Source organism: Dendropsophus ebraccatus, chromosome 8, assembly GCF_027789765.1.
Source record: "Dendropsophus ebraccatus isolate aDenEbr1 chromosome 8, aDenEbr1.pat, whole genome shotgun sequence".
NCBI lineage: Eukaryota > Metazoa > Chordata > Amphibia > Anura > Hylidae > Dendropsophus > Dendropsophus ebraccatus.
This window is the reverse complement of record NC_091461.1, coordinates 98451968-98477565: the sequence shown is the minus strand read 5'-3', so window position 1 is coordinate 98477565 and position 25598 is coordinate 98451968. Positions and strand designations below refer to the sequence as shown.

Sequence of the window (25598 nt, the reverse complement as noted above, 5' to 3'; positions counted from 1 at the left end):
TTCAGAAAATACCATCAGTCGTGCGGCCATTTCAATATGTTGCTGTTGACCCACATCCGCTGTTTACAGGGAGATGTGCAGTCAATAGCGATATATTTTAGCCTGGCACAAAAGATGCGATCAGCAGAGGATCTGTTTTTTATCCGCTCCTCGGCGGATCGCTGACACTTGTACTTTGGCTGAACGATCTACGATCAACGATCCTTGTTGATAATCGGCTTGTGTAAAAGACACCTTAGGCTGCATTCACACGGAACACGGACGTGGAATGCATGTAACGGACTCTCCCCCGCCCGGTCAGCATCTGCAATTACATGCTAGGAGCAAGGGAAACTGTACAGATATGGGCTGCGCTGTAATGACAGCGCCGCGTGGCTGCTTCATTACAGCGTGGCGCATATCTGTACAGTTCCCCCCGCTCCCATCATCTTATTACAGATGCTGCCTGGGGGGTGGAGAGTCCGTTACAGGCATTCCACGTCCGTGTTCCTTGCTTAACACGGAACGCGTGAATGCAGCCTTAGACATTAGACGCCTGAACCTGCCACTCACAGCAAATTGTCCGTCAATCAAAGTTGTATGGTATTGGCCCCACCAATCATTGACAGATGATGTCAGTGGTGATAGTAAAATGGGTGCACCCCGAGAATGCTGTCATATTGACTCTCCCAAATTACAAGTTAAAAGTTTATAGTGCACACTGAAGAATAACATTGACACACTGATCGTCAAAGTGGATCTTTTTTATTCAAAGATGGCAGGCAGTATATATATATATATATATATATCTATATATATATACTGTATATATATATATTTAAGGAATGTAAACATCTCTTATTGTTTAGAAGGCCAGGGACATATTGTAATGGCATCACAAAATATACAAGTATGACATCCTTAACAATAGACCAAAACGAAAAGAAAAGATAGACAGCACAATAGACTGGCACACCAAGCAAGATACAACTAATGTAAACGCTTTATTCATCAATACAAAAATATACACAAGTCTATTGTGCTATATATCTATTCTTTATAGTTAGTTGTCTCTTTTATATAGTGACTGTGCACCCAGCCCCTCTACAGGTAGCAGTGCATTTTCTGTTTTTCTCTTTGATCCTTAACAATAGGAGTCGGCCGTAATGGAAATTCACGGCCGATCCCTTTGTTCATAGAGAGGTAAGCCACAGCAAGAGCACTCTCACTGTAGCTTACCTCTCCTTATAGAGAACACAGAAACGGTTAGCCGTGCCAAATGTTCCTGAGTGTAAGGAGAACTGACGGGAGACATAACTGACAGCCAGACAATCCTTCAGCCATCAGCTATTAAAGCTGCGTTCACACGTACAGGATCTGCAGCAGATTTGATGTTGCAGATTTGCTTTGAATCTGGGGCCATCAAATCTGCAGCAGATCCTGTACGTGTGAACACACCCTAAAATGGAAGGCCAGAGAGGAGGATGTTGCAGCAGTCCAAGCGGGAGAGGGCATGTACCAGAAGTGTTGTTTTAGTCAGGGTCAAGAAAAGAGCGTATTTGATAAATAATTTTGAGGTGGAGGCTAGAGTTGGTCAATGTTTAAATGTGCGGTTTTAATAACAGCGGAGTCAAAGGTATATATAATAATTTGTTTTCTAAGGTCTTCATATGCTGCAGAGCTGGATTTGACTGCTTTCACTGCACCCCCTGTAGCTATGCCATATATATATATATATATATATATAAAACCATCTGTATACTTGGGTCTTCATATGTAGCAGAACTAGATGTTTGCACAGATGTATAATAAATTCCCGTAGAGAAAGTTCTGGGTGATTTCAAACGCTGTTTCCCATCAGTAAACAGGATTATGATGAGTCTGTGACCGGCAGCCGCTATTTGGGTACATGGAGTCTGCAGGGGGGTGGCTGGGGTCGCCGGGAACACATGACCTCAGATAAAAGAGATAGCTGTATACCTGCTGAGCCCAGACAGATGCACAAATAGCAGTTATAGGACAGAGCCAGCACCCACTCCCCCTGAAAGACTGAACGCATCCCTATCCCTGCAAGATAGACCACACACCCGCCCCGTGCTAGACAGACCCAGCACCCCGTGCTAGACAGACCCAGACCCCCCCACACACACACATACAAGACAGACCTGAAACCCCCCTGCAAGAGAGACCCCCCCCCCCTTCCTTCACTTTGCAAGACAGATTATGCACCCCACCACAGGACAGACCCCAACTCAAATTTCCAACCAGTGCTGCTTAGTAAGGACCTCAGCCGTGCAAACCACTAAGATGGTGTTCACATACAGTACACATCTTGTATTATGCAGTGCAGTGTGCGTCTGTCATCCATGGATGACACTTTGAATTGTGTATATTTTTTTGCATGTGTATTTGAAATCCACCAGAATAAAGCAGGATTTACTGTTTCCGGGCCATCTAGCAGCAGTATACATAAAGAATTGCATGCTCTAGCCGTTCTTCGTGTATGCCACATGTGTATACATTACCAGGAAAGTGTGCTGAAGTATGCTGCAGGATCGGAGGTGACCCTCAGGGTTCCTGCCGTGTATTCTGCAGTGCTACATGCCGTAAACATGGCCTAAAAATTAGAAATTCAATGGCAGCTTCAGAATGGCCATATTACTTATACTCAGCTTTCCCAGAGTTCTGAGATCCCATAGATCTCAGTATAGTATGGTTTACTGAAGCCTGATAATGCAGAGTGAAGGCTAAGAGAGAGTCCATATTACTCATCACCCAGCTTTCCTAGACTTGAATGCGCAGCGACAATTACCCCCCAAACTGTTCTTCGCTGGGACCTTCAGGAAGATTTCATTCAATGCCGTGAATGGTGCTGACCCTTCTCCATGGGAGCGTCACCCCTTTTGATTTCCCTTCCCAGAAGCCTTTGTGTTTTCTTATCCTTAGCTGTGCTTGACCCTGGGGCCTGGGTCAGAGGTTACAGAGAAGGTCAGCCGTTCTGTTGTGGCGAGGATTTACAACTCCGGCGCGGAGCTCAGCATGTCCGGCATTTCTCTATAGAAATGAATTCCATGAATCAACTGAAGAGAAATGATGAGTGGTCCCAACCTCTGACTCCCTTAATATCTTCGCAGCCGGGGTTTCACGACCCGCATATTGTGAGATGACGATGAAGATAAATCAGCGTGACCACCCAAGTGTGAAAATGTGACCCGTCGCGCAAACACCTGCATCCCTGAGATAAAGGGGGCGCACAGACGACTGACACCCCATGTCATGGTAACTCAGATCGGTGCACTTCCCGCGTTATAATGAAATGTTCACACTGCGTGGTCACCTGTACCCCAGACATAAAGGGGAGCACACACATGCCAGACACACCGTCTCCAGGAAACAGCGTCACAACCACACCACAAGAATACAATCACAAAACCACAAAAATAGTCAGGGGCAACACATACGGATGTAGGCGACTACTACTTTCCCATCATCCCCCTAACTAGTCTATGTGTGTGTGTGTGTGTGTGTGTGTGTGTGAGTTATTGTGGGGATATAGCGGTCATTGTGGTTGTCCCTAACACACACAGAGCAGTTAGGCGCAGTGTTTCTCCACTTCAGTCCACACAATAATGCCTGATGAGTATAATCATAATAATGCCTGAGTATAATTATATTACCTGTGAAATACTAAGGAAATCCTCAAAACATGACCTGTTGGTGAGGCCTGAGGACTGGAATTGAGAAACACTGAGTTATATGGATGATGGGAAAGTAGTAGTCTCTCACATTTCTATAGATGTTGGCTATCGTTAAATCGTTCGAATCTAAACGTTAATCGTTCTGTTGAATAGCAGTTAACGATTAAAGACCGAACGAGAAATCGTTGATCGTTTAATAAGACCTGGACCTATTTTTATCGTTGCTCATTCGCAAATCGTTCGCATTGAATAAGACGTCGTTCGGTCGTTCGCAGTAGCGATGGACGCAATAGCTACGACAAGACGCCCGCAAGAACAATCATAAGTAACGATTATCTTTCCATGTAAATGGGTGAACAATTTCATTTCTTTTGCAAAAGCGGTCGTTTGGATCATTTATCGTTAATGATTATGCGAACGATAATCGTCCCGTGGAATAGGGCCCTAAGCGTATATGGAAATCTGGGTGCTGCACTTTGGAGGATGGCTATTAGTGGTTGTCACACCCCGCTGAGCTGTATTCTGTGACAATCACTATGACTGTCATCAGTAGTGGTCATCAAGCTTTCTGAACCTCCTAAATAAGTAACCCACCCCATCCTTCACCCCCTTGTCAGTGCTCACTGGTTTTCTAGTATTGTATTCCTGATAGGATCCTGCAGACAACAGTAGCTGACTGTGTGTTTTTAGTTGTTCTGTGATAAGGCTTAGTGGCCATCAGCAGATTTTTTGTTGCTTTGTCCCTGGGATCGTCCCAGTGTTGTTGGTTGTTGTTCTGGCAATCTTGTTGACCCATCTCCTGTGTGACCAACTAAACCCTCCATTGTGACCCTAAATGACATAGTGACTCCATGCATTAGCAAATAAACCGCTATTTGCCTCCCATGGATGTCCTGTCCTCGAGCCGTGTGTACTTGTCCTCCATGGAATCTGATACCTTACTACAGGAACGTTGCAAAATTCAATCCTTTTCAATGTTATCAGCTCCCCACCACCACAATGTATGATACAGCTCATCCAGTAACGTTAGATTGCGGAACCATGACACCTGCAGGGGCAGCTGGTTACCTATCTGCCCCAGTGTCGGAGTAATAAACTTTGAACGTGATGTGAGCACAACCCGACGTCAGAGCAAAATATGTCCCTCAGTGTGTGTGCCATAGTGATATTGAGACCTTTGTCTACGTCATTGTTTATGTTGAAATACATTTTGGATAATATCCCAATGTACATCCGTTCATCACACCAACCCGTCACATCATCAGTGACATCATAATGATCCCTAGCGAGCCCCCAGATCTGCTCAGCACAATTTGCAGTAACAGGTTGGGGATTATTTCCATTGCGTCTCAGTGCAGGATCAGGCTGTCAGTGCTCAGCACCAAGGCCAGGGCGTGAATAGATCGCATAAACCATAAAGTACTATCGTTGTCCCCATCTTTATCATCATCATAGACAGGATCTTGTTCAGAGGAAATGGACTGAACCTTACATACTGCGCCCGGTGATGCCTGGGAGATGCAGATAGTGCCGTATCGCCATGTCATCAATGGCGCCTCATGTCATCGTGTCACAACTATGAATGAGCAGAGAAGTGAAAGTTGTATGACGTCAGCAGCTGTGTGTACGCTCAGGGTGTGGCTACTCCTGACTTATCACCTCACTCTGCAGTTCTGTGTATAAGGGGGAAGGGGGTCATCTGCTGCAGATGATAAGGAGTGAAGCATCCACATCCCCCAGCGCTGCATGAGCAGGAAACTGGAGCTCCACTAACGAGAAGACTATACAGTCATTATAAGAGATATTATACACTCACTATAGGAGATACCATACACTTACTATAGGCGACTACACACTTTATATGGGGGCATTGTACATTCAACATAGGAGGTATACACTTTTTATAGGAGACCTTGTCCACTTACTACAGTAAGCCTCATAAACCTAACCTCGTACACTTGCTATGATGGACCTCATACACTTACTATAGGAGATATCGTACATTTATGATAAGGGCCCTATTCCACAGTAACGATAATCGGCCGAATTGGCCTCATTTGGCCCTATTCGACCGATTATCATTCGGTGGAATAGAGAGAACGATCAGCCAATGATCGTGTCATCGCCTGATCGTTCATTTAGGGCCAGACCTAAAATCATCGTTCCCCCAACGCACATCGCTACGGTTGAATAGCGGTGCACGGCGGGTGACCGACGATTTGAGAAGCAGCAGCAGCATCATACATTACCTGTCAGGTCTTCTTCTCCGCTCTGTCTTCCTCCCGGGTCCCGCGCGCTCTAGCTTCAGAATTGCCTGTCAGCTGACGGAGCGCTCAGCCAATCACAGGCCGGGACCGTCGCGGCCTGTGATTTGGTGAGTGGCCTGTCAGCTGACAGGCCATTCTGAATCTAGAGCGTGCAGGACCCGGGGAGGAAGACAGAGTGGAGAAGAAGACCTGACAGGTAATGTATTACTGCAAGGACATCGGTAACTATGTCCCTGCAGCCCTCGCTCAACGTTCATCGGGCCGTGGAATAGGCCCAGTAAACGAGAGGCGATCTAGCAGATCGGCGCTCGTTTACATCGTTGATCGGGCCCTCCTCGGCCCATGGAATAGGACCCTAAGAGACCTCATACACAATAGGAGATACCATACACTCACTATAGGGGATATAATACACTTACCAAAGGAGACCTTGTATAAGGAGATATAATGCATATACTATAAGAGACCTCATACAGTTACTAAAAGAGATATACAAGCCTTATACATTCGTCATGAGTGACCACATAAATTAGGAGGCATACAACATTTACTAGAGGAGACCTCATACACTTTCTACAAGAAGCCTTTTTACCTGCTGTAGGAAGCCTCACACATTTACTTTTGGAGACTTCTTACACTTAAGACACTCACTTTGAGAGACCTCATACATTCACTTACTATAAGAAGGCTCATACGCTCTACATGGGAGACTTCATACACTTACAATGGAGACCTCATACACTTACTAAAGAAGGTATTATACACTCACTATAGGAAACTTCATACACACAATAGGAAACCTCATATGCATATTATAGGTGTGTAACCTCATATACTCACTATATGAGGTTTATAAGGAAGCCTTATACACATACACTTAGGGGCCTATTCCACGGGAGCGATAATCGGCCCGTTCAGCCGATTATCGCTCGGTGGAATAGAGAAAATGATCAGCCGATGATCGTGTCATCGGCTGAATGTTCATTTAGGTTCAAACCTAAAATCGTCGTTCGCCGCCCACACATCGCTACGGTGAAATAGCGGTGCGCGGCAGCAACCGACGATCCAAGCAGCATACATTACCTAGCAGGGCTTCTCCTGTGCTCCGTCTTCCTCCCCGTGTCCCGCGGCGCAGCATGAACTCCATAGCGGCCTGATTGAGCTGTCAGACCGCTCAGCCAATCACAGGCTGGGACCGCCGCGGCCAGTGATTGGCTGAGCGGTCTGACAGCTCAGTCAGGCCGCACCGAAGCTGATGCTGCGCCACGGGACACGGGGAGGAAGACGGAGCGATGGAGAAGCCCTGCTAGGTAATGTATGCTTCGAGGGTTTCAAGGACATCTTCAACAATGTTCCTGCAGCCCTCGCTAAACGATCATCGGGGTCGTGGAATAGGCCCAGTAAACGAGCGCCAATCTAGCAGATCGGCGCTCGTTTATATCGTTGCTCGGCCCGTGGAATAGGGCCCTTACTATAGGAATGCTCATACGCTCACCATGGGATACCTCATACACTTATTGTACGAGACCTTATACATATAACATAGGACACTGCATACACTAACTATAGAACGCTTCATACACTTAGGCTATGTTCACACAACGTAAGAGACCGGCAGTAGCGTGACCCCGCTGGGTCACGGAACTGCCGGTGTCTGAAATGATCATCCAGGCCAGTACTGCAGTAGCGGCCGGATGATCTTTCCTGCCGCAGAGTTCTGATGCGGGCGCATCTGTGCGCACCCACATCACAACTCTCCACTGCACACTATTGAGCGTGCAGCCGCTCGCTCAATAGTGTGCACTGACAGGGTTTTCTATGGCCGCTATTCATATATTCACTGAATAGCGTCAGTGTCAGTTCTTTGCGGCGCCGCAAGGGATTCCTGCCAGAGCGTATACTATGTGTATACGCTCAGTCCGGGATCCAATAGACGGCTATGTAACGTATATTTCTGTAATAATCACGGCCATTGTACAACGGCCGTGGTTTTACGAGAATATACATTGTGGGAACATAGCCTTACAATGGACTACACTTACTGTGGAAGGTATTATATACTTACTATAGGTAACTATGGGAGATATACACAGTAGGAGAGCTCATACAATTACTGTAAGAGATCTCATACACTTACTACAGGAGACATTCACTCACTATAGGAGAGCTCTTATACTCACTCAGTAGAGGACACATCCTACATTTACTATAGGAGACCACATACATTCCCCATGACAGACCTCATATACTCACTATAGCAGACCTCTTACATTTACTACAGGAGACCACATTAACTACATTTACTATTTGGCAGTATGTGTAAATATGAAGTGCAAGTGATGGAGACGACTGAGGTTGATTTTCTAGAAAAAAAAAATCTCAAAAATAAAAATTCTACCAAAACTTATTTCACAAAAAAGGAATTGTGTTCCCTATTTTTTGTTTTGTTATTTCACATTTTGAGTATTCTAACTGCCTGCAATCTACGACTTCTGTCACCTGGTGATCACCCCTTGTATCAGAAGTGGCCACACATAGCGCAGAGCCGGTTCTGCTGGCCTGACAACATGTGTCACATAAGAACAGGGAAAGCACCTCCACCCCCGTTCTGTGATGTCACCTCCTGCTAAGGTGAAAGTGATGGATGTGGTGAAATCACGGCTATGAAGACCTCCTGCCACACTGCCATCTTGCCTCCGCCCAGCTCAAGGGCTCCACAGCAGCTGCTGTACATGCCCCCTATGCCACCAGCAGCACTGTGCCGCCCTTATGTGAGGCCCTGTGGGTTTAGTAACGTCCGATAGTGTGACTGCGCAGTTAATGTTTATAAGAGTCGCGTGTGATGTGTCCAGGTGTGAGGTATGGATGTGGTGCCGTCCCCTCACCTGTCACCTGCTATAATAAACCCCAACGCCCACACCTCACCCAACAAACGGCAGTGCACGGTTATATAAGGCAACACATACGGAGTGTATGACACAGTGCAATCTGTCTCTTATACACATGTAATGTCAACTTAAAGATAATATACATAGAAAATAACATGTTCTGTGTACAGTGCTGCACTATATGTTACCCCGATGCATAAAGTTTACCGCCATATGCCTGTATGGACATATTCCCCCTACAGACGCTCTTACCAGCATGCCATCACCACACTTTTCTGCCATGTTCTTCAAAAGGAGTATGACGCGTATCCACGGTCGGCCGCTCCTTGCCGTTAGATCTCTCTCGTGAAGGTCGCAGCCGTCTGGTTTCACTCGTGTAATTTTCTGGGCTGGAAAAAAGAAAACAAATAATCAGGATTTACTATGAGGAAAGGAAACAATGAGGAATCAATACGGGAACATCAGGGAAATAAAGTGGTTCTCTTGCTTCATCATAATCCTGGCCTCGCTGGACACTCACCCAGAACACGTGGAGCAAGCTTGCCTCTAGATGCTGCAGTGCCTCATACTACAAGTAATGGCACAATATAGAAAAAAAGTGTATCATTACAGTGTATCATTTTAGACAATTCTCTGTAAGCTAAAAATGTCAACAACACTCATTTACATGGGACTGTATTGGCCCTTTAAATCGACGATTATATAACCAGCTGTCCTCAAACTTCTCACACTTGGTTCAGCTGTGCACATCCATCACACACCACGAATACCGGCGACTGGTGAGGAGGCCGCAACACAAGAATCAGAATGATCAGGATTATATCGACAGCGCACATTATCACATCTATCCTTGGAGACCCCCCAAAGATCCCAGGTCTTCCTACTGAGCCCAGCCCCCTGCTACCCCCACAGATGCTTCTATAGATCCTAGTCCCCCCACATATCCCAGACTCCCCAATCATCCCAGCATTCCAGATTCTTTTATAAATCCCTGACCCATGCTCCCCTCATAGATTCCAGAGGCTAACCCTCTCCCCGTAGATCCCACATTCTCTTCTGGCTAATGGATCCCAGCCGCTCCTATAGATCTCAGCACCCTCATAGATGGCAGTGTTTCTCTCCACTATAGATTCTACCTGCTCTCTTAGGCCCCTAATAGATCCCAGCCTCTCCTATTGATGAACTGTGTATAGTTACTGGGTATTATACATGGGGTGTAGTCTCAGGGCCTTGGATCATCCCCTGCTCTGCAGAACATATGGGAGGGACCTACAGACCTGTTCATCCTGATACTCCTTGTTCATGAATAAAATGCTAGAATGACAATGAAGACTGACACCACCACAGGACGAGCAATATGGACTTGCATGTTATAATTTAGATATTGGGACGACTCTAGTCAAGAAATGTGGAGCTGAAGCGCTGCAGCAGCCGCGTCACAGGGAACCTTCACCTTCTGAAGACAGATTCTCAGGTCTGAACTTGTTTCTGCGCAAAATCTCCAGGAATGTCCCAAAGGGGAAGATTTTCTTAAAAGTGAAGGAATCTGAATAAGTCAACAGAGAAATCAACGCCAACAATCGTATCCTGGACTGAGTCTGTGTTACACCATGATCTTTTCCAGAACACAGAGTGGTTGTCACTCAGCTTTCCACAGACCCTGAATGGCAAATAACATGACATCCAACCATATGCTGCCTTAGGGTAGCTTCACACGTACCGTATCGCTGCGTTTTTAACGGTGCGTCTTTAACGCTGCGTTTTTGGTGCGATTTTTACATGCGAGTTTTGATTTTCACATGAAAATCATGTGAAAATCAAAATGCGCATGTAAAAAACGCAGCTTTAAAGACACCGTTAAAAACGCAGCGATACGGTACGTGTGAAGCTACCCTTAGACTGTAAATTCCTGTGTGTCAGTTTTTACTGTGGTTCTGCCATGCTAGTCATGAATCAGGAGGCTCTGGTTGAGCAGGTCTAACAGAGTGGAGGCTGCAGAGAAAGGAATTGTGGGAGAATAAGATAAAGTAACAAAGCTGCATCTGTGATAGCTGAGACCCTTCTGGACCAGGACAAAGACGATAAAATGTCACGAGTGCTGGGAACTCTGGCGTGCCAGGTAGAGCCGAGCCGCCACTGCTGCGGGCAGACAAAGAATTCACAGGAGCTGGCACCGGAACAATGGACGCCAATGAAAGCCGCCCCGGAGGAGAGCACATCACATCAGCACAAAGAGCGACATTCCCCACCCCAAGAAGGGTAAATCAGGACCCATCATCAAACATCAGGGGACCCCCAATGGTTCGGTGTTCATCCTCTGAGCCAAAAGATACAAGACCCCCAAGATGCCGGACACATGAGCTGCAGGAAAAGAACTGGACACGGATCAAACACAACGGTGACCCTGAACAAAGAGCCACATGGGCCATAGAGGGCCACACATTCCTGGCCTGCAGGGGGGCAGTGAGAGGGGCTCAAAGCCTTACTACAGATTATATATATATATGTATGCAGGCACCTCCATAGCTACACTCTTGCTGGACAACTCTGAGAACATGGTCTGACAAAGTTTTCTGGAACTTCCTAATAGACAAAAAGGGGGGAATTAATCAAACCTTGTGCAGCATAGCATTTACCATAGCAACCAATCAGATTTGAGTGCCCATAACAACCAATCACATTCCAGTGCCCATAACAACAATCACATTCCAGTGCCCATAGCAACCAATCACATTCCAGTTCCCATAGCAACCGATCACATTCCAGTGCCCATAGCAACCGATCACATTCCAGTGCCCATAGCAACCGATCACATTCCAGCTTTAATTTCTTAGAGGCCTTTTAAAAAAATAAAAGCTGGAATCTGGTTGGTTGCTATGGACATTGGAATCTGGTTGCTATGAAAACTGAAATCTGAATGGTTGCTATGGATGCAGGAAGATGGTTGCTATGGATTAAAACACCTCTGCACAATGTTTGATAAATCTTCCCCTTTGTGTTTAGATTTGGCATTATTTTCATGATCTCTACTTGCTGTCAGTGAATGGCAACACTATTACTATACATCTATAGGCTGAAAAAATCTGACTGACTCCTTCCCACACAGCTGAAGATTTGTTACAATGTATTATAGTAGAATCAGAGTGCAGCTGTGGAGGTGACTAGACATGATGAAACAGCAGAAGTGTGATTTCAGCTCTGTAGGTGACTTGTGGATAAGGTATTAAGTAACTTTTACAGAAATTCTTCATAAATGTTTGTTGCTCAAAGTCACTTGTGGTGCCGCACGCTGGTGGTAGATGTGATCTGTATGATCCTCTCTGTTATCACTTCCTCCTGCAGCTCCCACTTCTGCTTTAGGAGTTGCGAACATGAGCCGCCATGAAGCAGGTCATGTATCTGGTCAGATCCCTGTGCCTGCCTCCTGTGCAGGGAGCAGAAATGTGAATTATGCTATTATGATGGTGGGATGATGATTCTCTACCACTGACATCACTTCTGCTATACTGAAATCCATTGTGAAAATCTCGCAATGTGGCAGGTGGAGACATTCTCACCGAATCTCACCATGTGGCAGGGGAGACAGCCACGCTAAATCTCATGTAGCAGGAGTGACATCTACGCTAAATCTGATCATATAGCAGGGGAGACAGCCACGCTGGATCTTATCATGTAGCAGGAGTACCATCCACGCTGAATCTCATCATGTAGCAGGGGAGACAGCCACGCTGAATCTCATGTAGCAGGTGACAATCACGCTGAATATGGCAATACCACCATGTGGCAGGGGCGACATCCACACTGAATCCTATCATGTAGCAGGTATGACATCCACGCTGAATCTCACCATGTGGCAGGGGGTGACCTCCACGCTGAATCTCGCCATGTGGCAGTTGTGACATCCATGCTGAATCTCATCTAGCAGGAGAGACAGCCACGCTGAATCTCATCATGTAGCAGGAGAGACAGCCACGCTGAATCTCATCATGTAGCAGGAGAGACAGCCACGCTGAATCTCATCATGTAGCAGGAGAGACAGCCACGCTGAATCTCATCATGTAGCAGGAGAGACAGCCACGCTGAATCTCATCATGTAGCAGGAGAGACAGCCACGCTGAATCTCATCATGTAGCAGGAGAGACAGCCACGCTGAATCTCATCATGTAGCAGGAGAGACAGCCACGCTGAATCTCATCATGTAGCAGGAGAGACAGCCACGCTGAATCTCATCATGTAGCAGGGGAGACAGCCACGTTGAATCTCATGTAACAGGTGACAATCACGCTGAATATGGCAATGTGGGAGGTGCAATAGCCACACTTAATACCACCATGTGGTAGGGGCGACATCCACACTGAATCCTATCATGTAGCAGGTGTGACATCCACGCTGAATCACATCATGTAGCAGGAGAGATAGGCACACTGAATCTCATCATGTAGTAGGAGAGACAGCCACGCTGAATCTCATTATGTAGCAGGAGAGACAGCCACGCTGAATCTCATCATGTAGCAGGAAAGACAGCCACGCTGAATCTCATCATGTAGCAGGAGAGACAGCCACGCTGAATCTCATCATGTAGCAGGAGAGACAGCCACGCTGAATCTCATCATGTAGCAGGGGAGACAGCCACGCTGAATCTCATCATGTAGCAGGGGAGACAGCCACGTTGAATCTCATGTAACAGGTGACAATCACGCTGAATATGGCAATGTGGGAGGCGCAATAGCCACACTTAATACCACCATGTGGTAGGGGCGACATCCACACTGAATCCTATCATGTAGCAGGTGTGACATCCACGCTGAATCTCACCATGTGGCAGGGGGTGACCTCCACGCTGAATCTCGCCATGTGGCAGTTGTGACATCCACGCTGAATATCATCATGTAGCAGGAGAGACAGCCACGCTAAATGTCATGTAACGGGTGACAATTACGCTGAATATCGCAATGTCGGAGGGGCAATATCCACACTTAATACCACCATGTGGTAGGGGCAACGTCCACGCTGAATCCTATCATGTAGCAGGGGAGACATCTCAGCTGATATATAAGAGATTCTGTCCAGCAAACACGAAACACAAATCTGAAAAAATAAGAGGAAGCCAAACCAAAACTGCAGCCACAAAACTGGCACAATCCTGGAACTTCCTCCCGAAAATGACTGGAAATGTTATCAGGGTGTGATTTTTATTACAATATGTAAATTGTCATGTGTAATGTTATGTTATTATACTATAGTGTGTTACATTACAGTATACTGTATCCTATAACACACTGTAAAATAAAGGTAAAATACATCCATAATTTGGAGGTAAAAATGTTTAATTTTCACTCCAAATGACAATCGTATTTATTTGGATTTACTCTGTAAAAATGACGGCCGTCTTTCATAACAAGGGGTGTCATTTAAAAAATAATGGTCGTTATTTGCTCAGTGACAGCCTTGTTATGAAAGACGGACGTCATTTTTACATAGTGTGGACCTAGCCTCATATTGTTAGAGCATATAATGTTATTATGTTATATTGTATTAGGCTATGTTCCCACATAGTATTTTTGCTCAGTATTTTTAAACCAAAACCAGGAGTGGATTGGAAACACAGAAAGGTATATCACGTCAAAGGCTATGTTCACACACAGCATTTCCGTCAGTCTTTAGCTATGTTCGCATAACGTCTTTTGGCCATTTCGGTAACATTTTTGGGTGACTGCCATTTTGGTGCCGAACCGGACCAAACCATTTGCATAAATCGGACACATTTGGTTGCTAAAATAAGGGGCCAAAAAAAGACGTTATTTAAACATAGCCAAAGACTGATGGAAGTACTATGTGTGAACATTGTCTTTTGTTGTTTTCAACCCACTCCTGGTTTTGATTGAAAATAAAATGGCCAAAAGACTGACTGAAATGCTATGTGTAAACCTAGCCTAATTGTTATATTGCATTATATATACAATATACTATTGTGTTATGTTATATTTGTTATTTTATATTGTTTTATCTTGTATATTATATATTATTGTGTTGTAATATAATGTTATGTTTCCTTTACATAATGATAATATGTTGTAGTGTATGCTATATTTTATTATACTGTATATTATAGTGTTGTTATATCGTGTGGTATATAGTGTTTATTATAGTGTTGTTATATAATATAGTATATAATATTTATATTATATTGTATTATAGTATACAGTGGTACCTTGGTTTAAGAGCATTTTGATATAAGAGCTCATAGTTTTTCAAAATTGTGACTTGGTTTAAGAGCATTGATTTGGTTTAAGAGCGCGAGTGGGGGCATGGTCTGCATAGCGGGGTCTACAGCCCTGTACTCCGACCATGAAAGTCTCCCTCACCTTCCAAATCATAGCAGACCCACTTCAGGCTGGGGCTTGCATCAGGGGACAGGACTGTGGAGGTAATCTCATTCATAGCTGTAACCCCTCTCTCCCCGGACAGAGAGCGCTGCATGTATGTGCTCACATCTGTCCTGCTCATTCCCTCCTGCAGTCTCTGTCCGCCCTTGTGTTTCCCATCCTCTCCATTACTGTATAGTAACTTATAATATCACAGATTCTGCTGTTTCTGAATGATAGTTTCGTTAGTTTTACATGTTATTCAGAACAATAAATCATTATTTTTGGGGTGTGTAACCAATTGTCTGCATTTCTACGATTTCTTATTGGAAAATTTGCTTTGGTTTAAGAGTGGATTTGGATTACGAGCACGGCCCCGGAACGAATTATGCTCATAATCCAAAGCACCACTGTATATCATATTGTTATGTTATATTATATTCTAGTGTAACATATATTACAGTGTTGTTATATAATAATGTCATTTTGTTATATTGTATTATAGTATATATGATATTGTTGTTATATAATATAGTGAATAATGTAATCATGTTATATTATAGTGCATGTTATATAATATAGTGTTCTTATATAATGTTTTAGTATATCATGTTACGTTGTATTGTATTATAGTATATATCATATTGTTATATAATGTAGTATATAATATTATGTTAGATCCTAGTGTAACGTTATATATTATAGCATTGTTGTATAATGTACTTTATATTATTATGTTATATTGTATTATACTGTAGAGTGTTATAGCTAATTCATAGGCTGTTCGTCTAGATCTTCTAGGAAATCCTGAGCAGCGTCCTTATCCATGGTCCACAGTCACAGTAGTCACCATTGACCTGGCCCAGCTCACGTCGTACCTGCTGGATGAGATTCTTCAGTGCAGGAATAAATACAAACACTCAGTTCTGCAAATTTTGGAACAAAATGTGTTTTTGCAGAATGCACCATTACCATAGCAGCCATGATTTCCTGATATAACACAAAGCCTCCATCATATCACACAACCTGTGCTATTCCCTTGCTGCATTGGAGCTCTATGGAGCTGTGGTGCACGAGATAGAGAAGTCCAGATAGTAGTACACTCACCAAGAAGGCTTTTATCGGCTCCTGAAGGCTTGTTAGCCGAAACGCGTACTCCATGGATCTCTTGCATTTATGTTGCACTTAATGAATAAATAAGCATCTTGGGACATTGGTGAGTGTGGGGGTCTCTCTCTATACTACTATTTCCTTGCTGCAGTCAGTCTCTGAGAGGCGCTGTGCCCCCATACACACAGAGGAGCAGCCAGTGCATCACCCACTGAGCACCTTCACTGGTCATAGGGGTGAGCTCCTGGACTTTCAGTATCTGTCCTATTTACATAACCTGTTCCTTATTCCTATTAATGTAACTGTCATTCACAGAAATATCTGCAACAAATTTGCAGCATGTGAACAGGCGAGCCTCAGCAGATGCTGCATTTGAAAAGGTTGTCCACACATATGCTGCGTTTACACGTAACGATTATTGGCCCGATCGTACGATTAGCGATGTCGGATTTACGATTTTTTTTTTTATAACAATCAGCGTTTAGATGGTACGATATATCGTACGAATATTCGCACTGCGATCGTTTTTCTGATCGTTTAAGCCTATCTCACACATTGGTTAAATCGGCGAATGACTGTTCACACGGAACGATTTGCGAATTTTTTGCGTACGATGAACGACGATTTGATGACCTGATGAAAGATCAAAATGTACGATTTATCGTGCGTCGTTCGATAGTTCGCTGCGTTTACACGTACGATTATCGTTCGAATTCGACCATTATGGCGCAAATTCGCACGATAATCGTTACGTGTAAACACAGCATTAGGGTCCTATTACACGGAGCGATTTTTAACGATAAACGATCGCAAACGAGATTGTTTATCGTAAACCTGAAATCGTTCACCATTTAACACAGAACGATGGTCGTTAGATATGATCGTTACTACGATCGTTTATTCCTTCTGATCCCAGCAAAACAATGAACGTTGAGCAATTACACTGAACGATTAGTGAAAAAATGCAGAACTTGAGCGAACAAATGTGGAATTACAGCGAACGATTAACGATAATTTTAGGTTCAAATCTAAATCAACGTCTTGGGAACGATTTTTCGATCGTTGCCTGCAATTACTCAGAATGATTATCGTTTAGATTCAAACGATATAATGATTTTTCCAACGATAAGCTTCCCGTGTAATAGGGCCCTTAGAAAAAAACAAGGCCGATTTTTTCCAAAAGCAACACCTCTCCTGTCCTCATTTTTGGTGTGGAGCTGAATTGTACTACCATACACTACCTGAGGAAAGGGGTGGCTCTGTTTTTCCAAGAAATCTATGCTTTTACCAATCCTAAATAACCCCTTTAACTGTATAATATCCGGAGTACTGATAGTTAAGTGTAGGATACAGAATTAGCCCGGACACTGAGGCAGCATTATCTTGTGTGCAGATACAACTCTGTTCACACCAGTGCTGGTTTCTGTCCTGTTTATCCCTCCATTAGAGATTTCCCTGTAGGTTCCACGTGCATATTTATTAAACTGAGTGGGATCCTGCTGTGTGAACGACGCCCAAGTCTATGGGATCCTGTAGAATCGTTGGGATCCACTTCAAAACAGATGTACGGTGATCTACACATCTACTGGAAGAACAGAAGACAGTGGGGGACACTTATGATAGCCGTGCCATCGGCGTACACCAGGCGCAGATTCGCCCCTTCTCCCTGGTATGGCCTCCTTACCATGATTTACACCTGCTCACAGGCAGAAATCCACACCTGCTCAGGAGCTCCTTTCAGAGTGTGTACATACACCCACCTTTTGGGGTTGGGCAGTCATATAGTCACAACTCTATAGAAGACACTGCTGCTCACCGGAGGGCTCAGGTAAAAGTCTACTGGAGTAGATGAGTGTAAGGGTCCTATTACATGGGAAGATTATCGTGCGAAAAATCGTTATATCATTCGAATTTAAACGATAATCCTCAGTAATTGCAGGCAACAATCAGAAAATCGTTCGAATGTCGTTGATCGTTGATTTAGATCTGAACCTAAGGGCCCTATTCCACAGGATTATCGTTTGCATAATCGTTAACGATAAACAATCTCAAATGACCGCTATTGCCAACGACCTGAATACACAGAACGATGATCGTTACTTATGATCGTTCTTGCGGTCGTTGCTACTACAAACGACCAAACAATGTCTTATTCCATGGGAACGATTTGCAAACGAGCAACGATAAAAATAGGTCAAGGTCCTTTTAAGCGATCAACAATTTCTCGTTTGTTGTTTAATCGTTAACTGCTATTCAACCGAACGATTATCGCTTCGTTCTGAACGATTTAACGATTATCTGAACGATAATCGTTCCGTGGAATAGGGCCCTAAAATTATTGTTAATCGTTCGCTGTAATTCCACATTGGTTCGCTCAAGTTCCGCATTTTTTTCACTAATCGTTCAGTGTAATTGCACATTGTCCATTGTTTTGCTGGGATCAGAAGGAATAAATGATCATAGTAATGATCGCAATAACGATCGTAACTAACAACCATTGTTCTGTGTGCTATGGTGAACGATTTTAGGTTAATGATAAACAATCTCGTTTGCGATCGTTTATTGTTAGTCGTTAATCGTTAAAAATCTCTTCGTGTAATAGGACCCTAAAAGTCAGCAAGAACCAGCCAACATAGAAAATTCCTCCTCAGGGTAAGGGCAGGTGTTATCCCCAATTCACCAGCGCCGGACGTTAGTTCCACAACAATGGGAGATACTGACAATTCTATTTTATTTATTTATATAATGCAATGCGATTCGAATTACTAGTTAAATACAGCCTCTACCATGCCTGGTTCACACATCAGGTTATCATTCTTATATACAATACAAGGAGGCAAATAATATATAACGTATATATAACGATAAAAACCAAGCTCTGCAGAGCCCTGATCATGTGTAGTTCATATCAGCAGGTCACTGCAGATCTTGATTATCGGGATCTCCCATTGTCGTGGTACTATCAGCCAATACTGGTGAATTGGGGATAACACCTGCCCTTGGAATTCTCCGGCTGGTCCTTGCTGACTTTTGCAATCATCTGTGTAGCAGTCTGTCATTTACTTTATTCATGTAATGTGTTTCCTGATTTTGTAACATTCTGTATTTTAACCCTGATCTTGTACAGCAGAATCAAGGGCGCTTTATAAATAAATAACAATAACAACAACAAATGTGTATACTGTATCATCCTGTATACTATGTAGCTGTATATACTGCCCTATTTTGTATACTATATAGTTGTGTATACTGTATCATCCTGTATACTATGTAGCTGTATATACTGCCCTATTTTGTATACTATATAGTTCTGTATACTGTATCATCCTGTATGCTATATAGTTGTGTATACTGTATCATCATGTATACTATATAGTTGTGTATACTGTATCATCCTGTATACTATGAAACTGTATATACTGTATCATCCTGTATACTATGTAGCTGTGTATACTGCACCATCCTGTATACTATATAGCTCTGTATACGGCATCATCCTGTATACTATGTAGCTGTGTATACTGTATCATCCTGTATACTATATAGTTCTGTATACTGTATCATCCTTTATACTATATGGTTGTGTATACTGTATCATCCTGTATACTATATAGCTCTGTATATCGCATCATCCTGTATACTATATAGTTGTGTATACTGTATCATCCTGTATACTATGAAGCTGTATATACTGTATCATCCTGTATACTATGTAGCTGTGTATACTGTATCATCCTGTATACTATGAAGCTGTGTATACTGTATCATCCTGTATACTATGTAGCTGTGTATACTGTATCATCCTGTATACTATATAGCTCTGTATACGGCATCATCCTGTATACTATGTAGCTGTGTATACTGTATCATCCTGTATACTATATAGCTCTGTATACGGCATCATCCTGTATACTATGTAGCTGTGTATACTGTATCATCCTGTATACTATATAGCTCTGTATACCGCATCATCCTGTATACTATATAGTTGTGTATACTGTATCATCCTATATACTAAGTAGCTGTATATACTGCATTGCTCTGTATACTGCATCATCCTGTATGCTATATAGTTGTATATACTGTATCATCCTATATACTAAGTAGCTGTATATACTGTATCATCCTATATACTTAGTAGCTGTATATACTGCATCATCCTGTATACTATATAGCTGTGTATACTGCATCATCCTATATACTATATAGTTGTGTATACTGTATCATCCTGTATACTAAGTAGCTGTATATACTGCATCATCTTGTATACTATATGGTTGTGTATACTGTATCATCCTGTATACTATATAGCTGTGTATACTGCATCATCCTGTATACTAAATAGTTGTGTATACTGTATCATGCCGTCTACTATATAGTTCTGTATACTTTATCATCCTATATACTTAGTAGCTGTATATACTGCATCATCCTGTATGCTATGTAGTTGTGTATACTGTATCATCCTGTAAACTATGTAGCTGTGTATACTATGTAGCTGTGTACACTATATCATCCTGTATTCCATGTAGCTGTGTATACTATGTATATACTATGTAGCCATGTATACTGTATTGTGTTTAGCTGTGTACTCTGTATTTGCGTTGCGGTTCCTGACATTATCTCCTTACACTGCAAATAACCATTGTGATCTGTGGGCTGGAATCTGATACATGTCCCTGCACCCGGAACTACCTATAGTTACTGTTCTAGAACTAATACCAAGAAAATCCATGTATCTGCAAACGTTATAAGCCCATCTGCAGACAGCGTTCACAAGGTGCGCCAAAACCAGCAACCATTACCTGGCTAACCACTGATGCTGAGTTCACACGCCAGGTTCGTGTCAGTGTTTGGCTATGTTCACACACAGTATTTCCGTCAGTCTATTTTTAACCCAAATCAGGAATGGAACTGAAAGGGCAACATTATAATGGAAAGAATTGCACAGTTTCTATTTTTTCGACCCTCTTATGTGTGAACATAGCCCTTAGTTGCAAAAGAAAAAAAAAAACATGAATGGGATACAGATCTGTGTGCAACATGTAATGATTGGTGCGATAATACAAACAAGTCGTACAAAATCCTAAAGTGCAAGAAAAGTGTTCCTAATAACACAGTGACAGGTGGGGACAGAGAGGAGACCCCCTGCTCCGGACCCCTGAACCCCACCATACATACAGCCCCACAGCCCCTGACACAGCTTTGCCGTATTGAGATCTAGAGAGCCGACAGCTGCGGATCTCGCTGTGCCTTACGGCTGACCGGGCGGATTAATTAGACCGTGGGTTTTACCGCTAATCAGAGGAGTCAGCGGACGCTCGGCAGGCGGTGCAGCTGCTTCCTCACATGCGACAGGCACAACAACTGAGATCAGGACTGACGGTAATGGCTGTAATGATGGGAAACGGTCACAAGGTCCAGTGAGCCCCCAGTATGCGATGACCACAACCACAGGGGGGCGACCTGCTCCAGCACACGGATCACATCTGCATCCTGACATATGCTACATTGTGAGATGTATGGCTGTGTTCAGCCAGAGCTTTATGGTTCATGATGTGAAAGCTGGAGCGGCTGTGGAGACTGATACACTGATAAAACACCCAGTGTAAAGCTGGGTGACAACCACTCTATGAGAAGAGCAGAGTGATAATCACTATATGTAGAAAACTGGGTGACAACCACTATAGTGGAATGCTGGGTGACAACCACTCTACATGAAAAGCCGGGTGACAACCACTATTGTGGAAAGCTGGATGACAATCACTACATAAAAAGCTGGGTGACATAAAGAGCAGAGTAATAATCACTACATGTAGAAAGCTGGGTGACAACCACTATCGTGAAAAGCTGGGTAACAATCACTGTACATAAAAAGCTGGGTGACAACCACTCTGAGAAGAGCAGAGTAATAATCACTATATGTAGAAAGCTGGGTGACAACCACTATAGTGGAAAGCTGGGTGACAACCGTTCTATGAGGAACACTGGGTGGCAATCACTGTATCTGGAGAGTTGGGTGGCAACTACAATATGTGGATGATATACTTGCAAAGTTAGGTGACAACCCAACCACCCTACCTGGATAGTTGGGTGACACCCACAATATGTGAATAGCTGGGTGACAACCACTTTATGTTGATAGCTGGGTGACAACCAATCTACCTGGAAAGTTGGGTGACAACCACTCTATATGGTAAACTGGGACAACGACTATATGTGGAAAGCTGAGAAATAATCCCTCTACGTGTAAATGTGGGTGAGAATCAATCAGTCAATCTGTGGAAATGTGCGTGACGACCAAAATATGTGGGAAGCTGAGGGACAACCATTACCTGGAATACAGGGTGACAACAATTCTATATAGAAAGCTGAGTGACAATCATTACCTAGAAAGCAGGGTGACAACAATTCTATATAGAAAGCTGAGTGACAACCATTACCTGGAAAGCAAAGTGACAACCATTCTATATAGAAAGCTGAGTGACAACCATTACCTGGAATACAGGGTGACAACAATTCTATATAGAAAGCTGAGTGACAATCATTACCTAGAAAGCAGGGTGACAACAATTCTATATAGAAAGCTGAGTGACAGCCATTACCTGGAAAGCAGGGTGACAGCCATTCTATATAGAAAGCTGAGTGACAACCATTACCTGGAATACAGGGTGATAACAATTCTATATAGAAAGCTGAGTGACAACCATTACCTAGAAAGCAAGGTGACAATCATTCTATATAGAAAGCTGAGTGACAACCATTATCTGGAAAGCAGGGTGACAACCATTCTATATAGAAAGCTGAGTGACAACCATTACCTGGAAAGCAAGGTGACAACCATTCTATATAGAAAGCTCAGTGACAACCATTACCTGGAATACAGGGTGACAACAATTCTATATAGAAAGCTGAGTGACAAACATTACCTAGAAAGCAAGGTGACAATCATTCTATATAGAAAGCTGAGTGACAACCATTACCTGGAAAGCAAGGTGACAACCATTCTATATAGAAAGCTCAGTGACAACCATTACCTGGAAAGCAGGGTCACAACCATTCTTTATAGAAAGCTGAGTGACAACCATTACCTGGAATACAGGGTGACAACAATTCTATATAGAAAGCTGAGTGACAATCATTACCTAGAAAGCAGGGTGACAACAATTCTATATAGAAAGCTGAGTGACAATCATTACCTAGAAAGCAAGGTGACAACCATTCTATATAGAAAGCTGAGTGACAATTATTACCTAGAAAGCAGGGTGACAACAATTCTATATAGAAAGCTGAGTAACAGCCATTACCTGGAAAGCAGGGTGACAGCCATTCTATATAGAAAGCTGAGTGACAACCATTACCTGGAATACAAGGTGACAACAATTCTATATAGAAAGCTGAGTGACAACCATTACCTAGAAAGCAAGGGGACAATCATTCTATATAGAAAGCTGAGTGACAACCATTACCTGGAAAGCAGGGTAAAAACCATTATATATAGAAAGCTGAGTGACAACCATTACCTGGAAATCAGGGTGACAACCATTCTATATAGAAAGCTAAGTGACAACCATTACCTTAAAAGCAGGGTGACAACCATTTTATATAGAAAGCTGAGTGACAACCATTGCCTGAAAAGCAGGGTAACAACCATTCTATATAGAAAGCTGAGTGACAACCATTACCTGGAAAGCAGGGTGACAACCATTCTATATAGAAAGCTGAGTGACAACCATTACCTGGAAAGCAAGGTGACAGCCATTCTATATAGAAAACTGGGTGACAACCATTATCTGGAAAGCAGGGTGGCAACCATTCTATATAGAAGACTGAGTGACAACCATTACCTGGAAAGCAGGGTGGCAACCATTCTATATAGAAGACTGAGTGACAACCATTACCTGTAAAGCAGGGTGACAACCATTTTATATAGAAAGCTGAGTGACAACCATTACCTGGAAAGCAGGGTAAAAACCATTCTATATAAAAAGCTGAGTGACAGCCATTACCTGGAAAGCAGGGTAGCATTCATTCTATATAGAAAGCTGAGTGACAACCATTACCTGGAAAGCAAGGTGACAACCATCCTATATAGAAAGCTGAGTGACAACCATTACCTAGAAAGCAAGGTGACAACCATTTTATATAGAAAGCTGAGTGACAACCATTACCTGGAAAGCAGGGTGACAACAATTCTATATAGAAAGCTGAGTGACAAACATTACCTGGAAAGCAGGGTGACAGCCATTCTATATAGAAAGCTGAGTGACAACCATTACCTGGAATACAGGGTGACAACAATTCTATATAGAAAGCTGAGTGACAACCATTACCTAGAAAGCAAGGTGACAATCATTCTATATAGAAAGCTGAGTGACAATCATTACCTGGAAAGCAGGGTGACAACCATTCTATATAGAAAGCTGAGTGACAACCATTACCTGGAAAGCAAGGTGACAACCATTCTATATAGAAAGCTGAGTGACAACCATTACCTGGAAAACAGGGTGGCAACCATTTTATATAGAAAGCTGAGTGACAATCATTACCTGGAAAGCAGGGTAAAAACCATTCTATATAGAAAGCTGAGTGACAACCATTACCTGGAAATCAGGGTGACAACCATTCTATATAGAAAGCTCAGTGACAACCATTACCTAAAAAGCTGAGTGACAACCATTACCTGGAAAGCAGGGTAGCAACCATTCTATATAGAAGACTGAGTGACAACCATTACCTAGAAAGCAGGGTGACAACCATTCTATATAGAAAGCTGAGTGACAACTATTGCCTGGAAAGCAGGGTAATAGCCATTCTATATAGAAAGCTGAGTGACAACCATTACCTGGAAAGCAGGGAGACAACCATTCTATATAGAAAGCTGAGTGACAGCTATTGCCTGGAAAGCAGGGTGACAACCATTCTATATAGAAGACTGAGTGACAACCATTACCTGGAAAGCAGGGTGACAACCATTCTATATAGAAGACTGAGTGACAACCATTACCTGGAAAGAAGGGTGACAACCATTCTATATAGAAGACTTAGTGACAACCATTACGTGAAAAGCAGGGTGACAACTATTCTATATAGAAAGCTGGATGGTAACCGCAATATTTAATAAGGGATGGGACACGCTGGACCCCACTGCTAAACTGTAACAAACCCCCAGCTGTGAGAGAAATAGAATGCTTCTAGAATGTTTCTATTCTCTGACAGCAAGCAGAGGAAACACAAAACTTTCTGAACTTTTCACTGTACATGGATTATACACAGCACTAGATGAGAAGT

At 43.1% G+C, this 25598-nt stretch overlaps 1 protein-coding gene across 1 annotated transcript in view; it reads right to left on the bottom strand.

The window, feature by feature from the left end:
- The window catches only part of SLC6A9 (solute carrier family 6 member 9), a 101139-nt gene that overhangs the window by 52969 nt on the left and 22572 nt on the right, over positions 1 to 25598 (bottom strand). Inside the window, exon 2 of the mRNA XM_069981172.1 lies at positions 9085 to 9221. Coding sequence (XP_069837273.1) covers positions 9085 to 9114 — 30 coding nt within the window. The 5' untranslated portion in view covers positions 9115 to 9221. The remainder of the gene's footprint in view (positions 1 to 9084; positions 9222 to 25598) is intronic.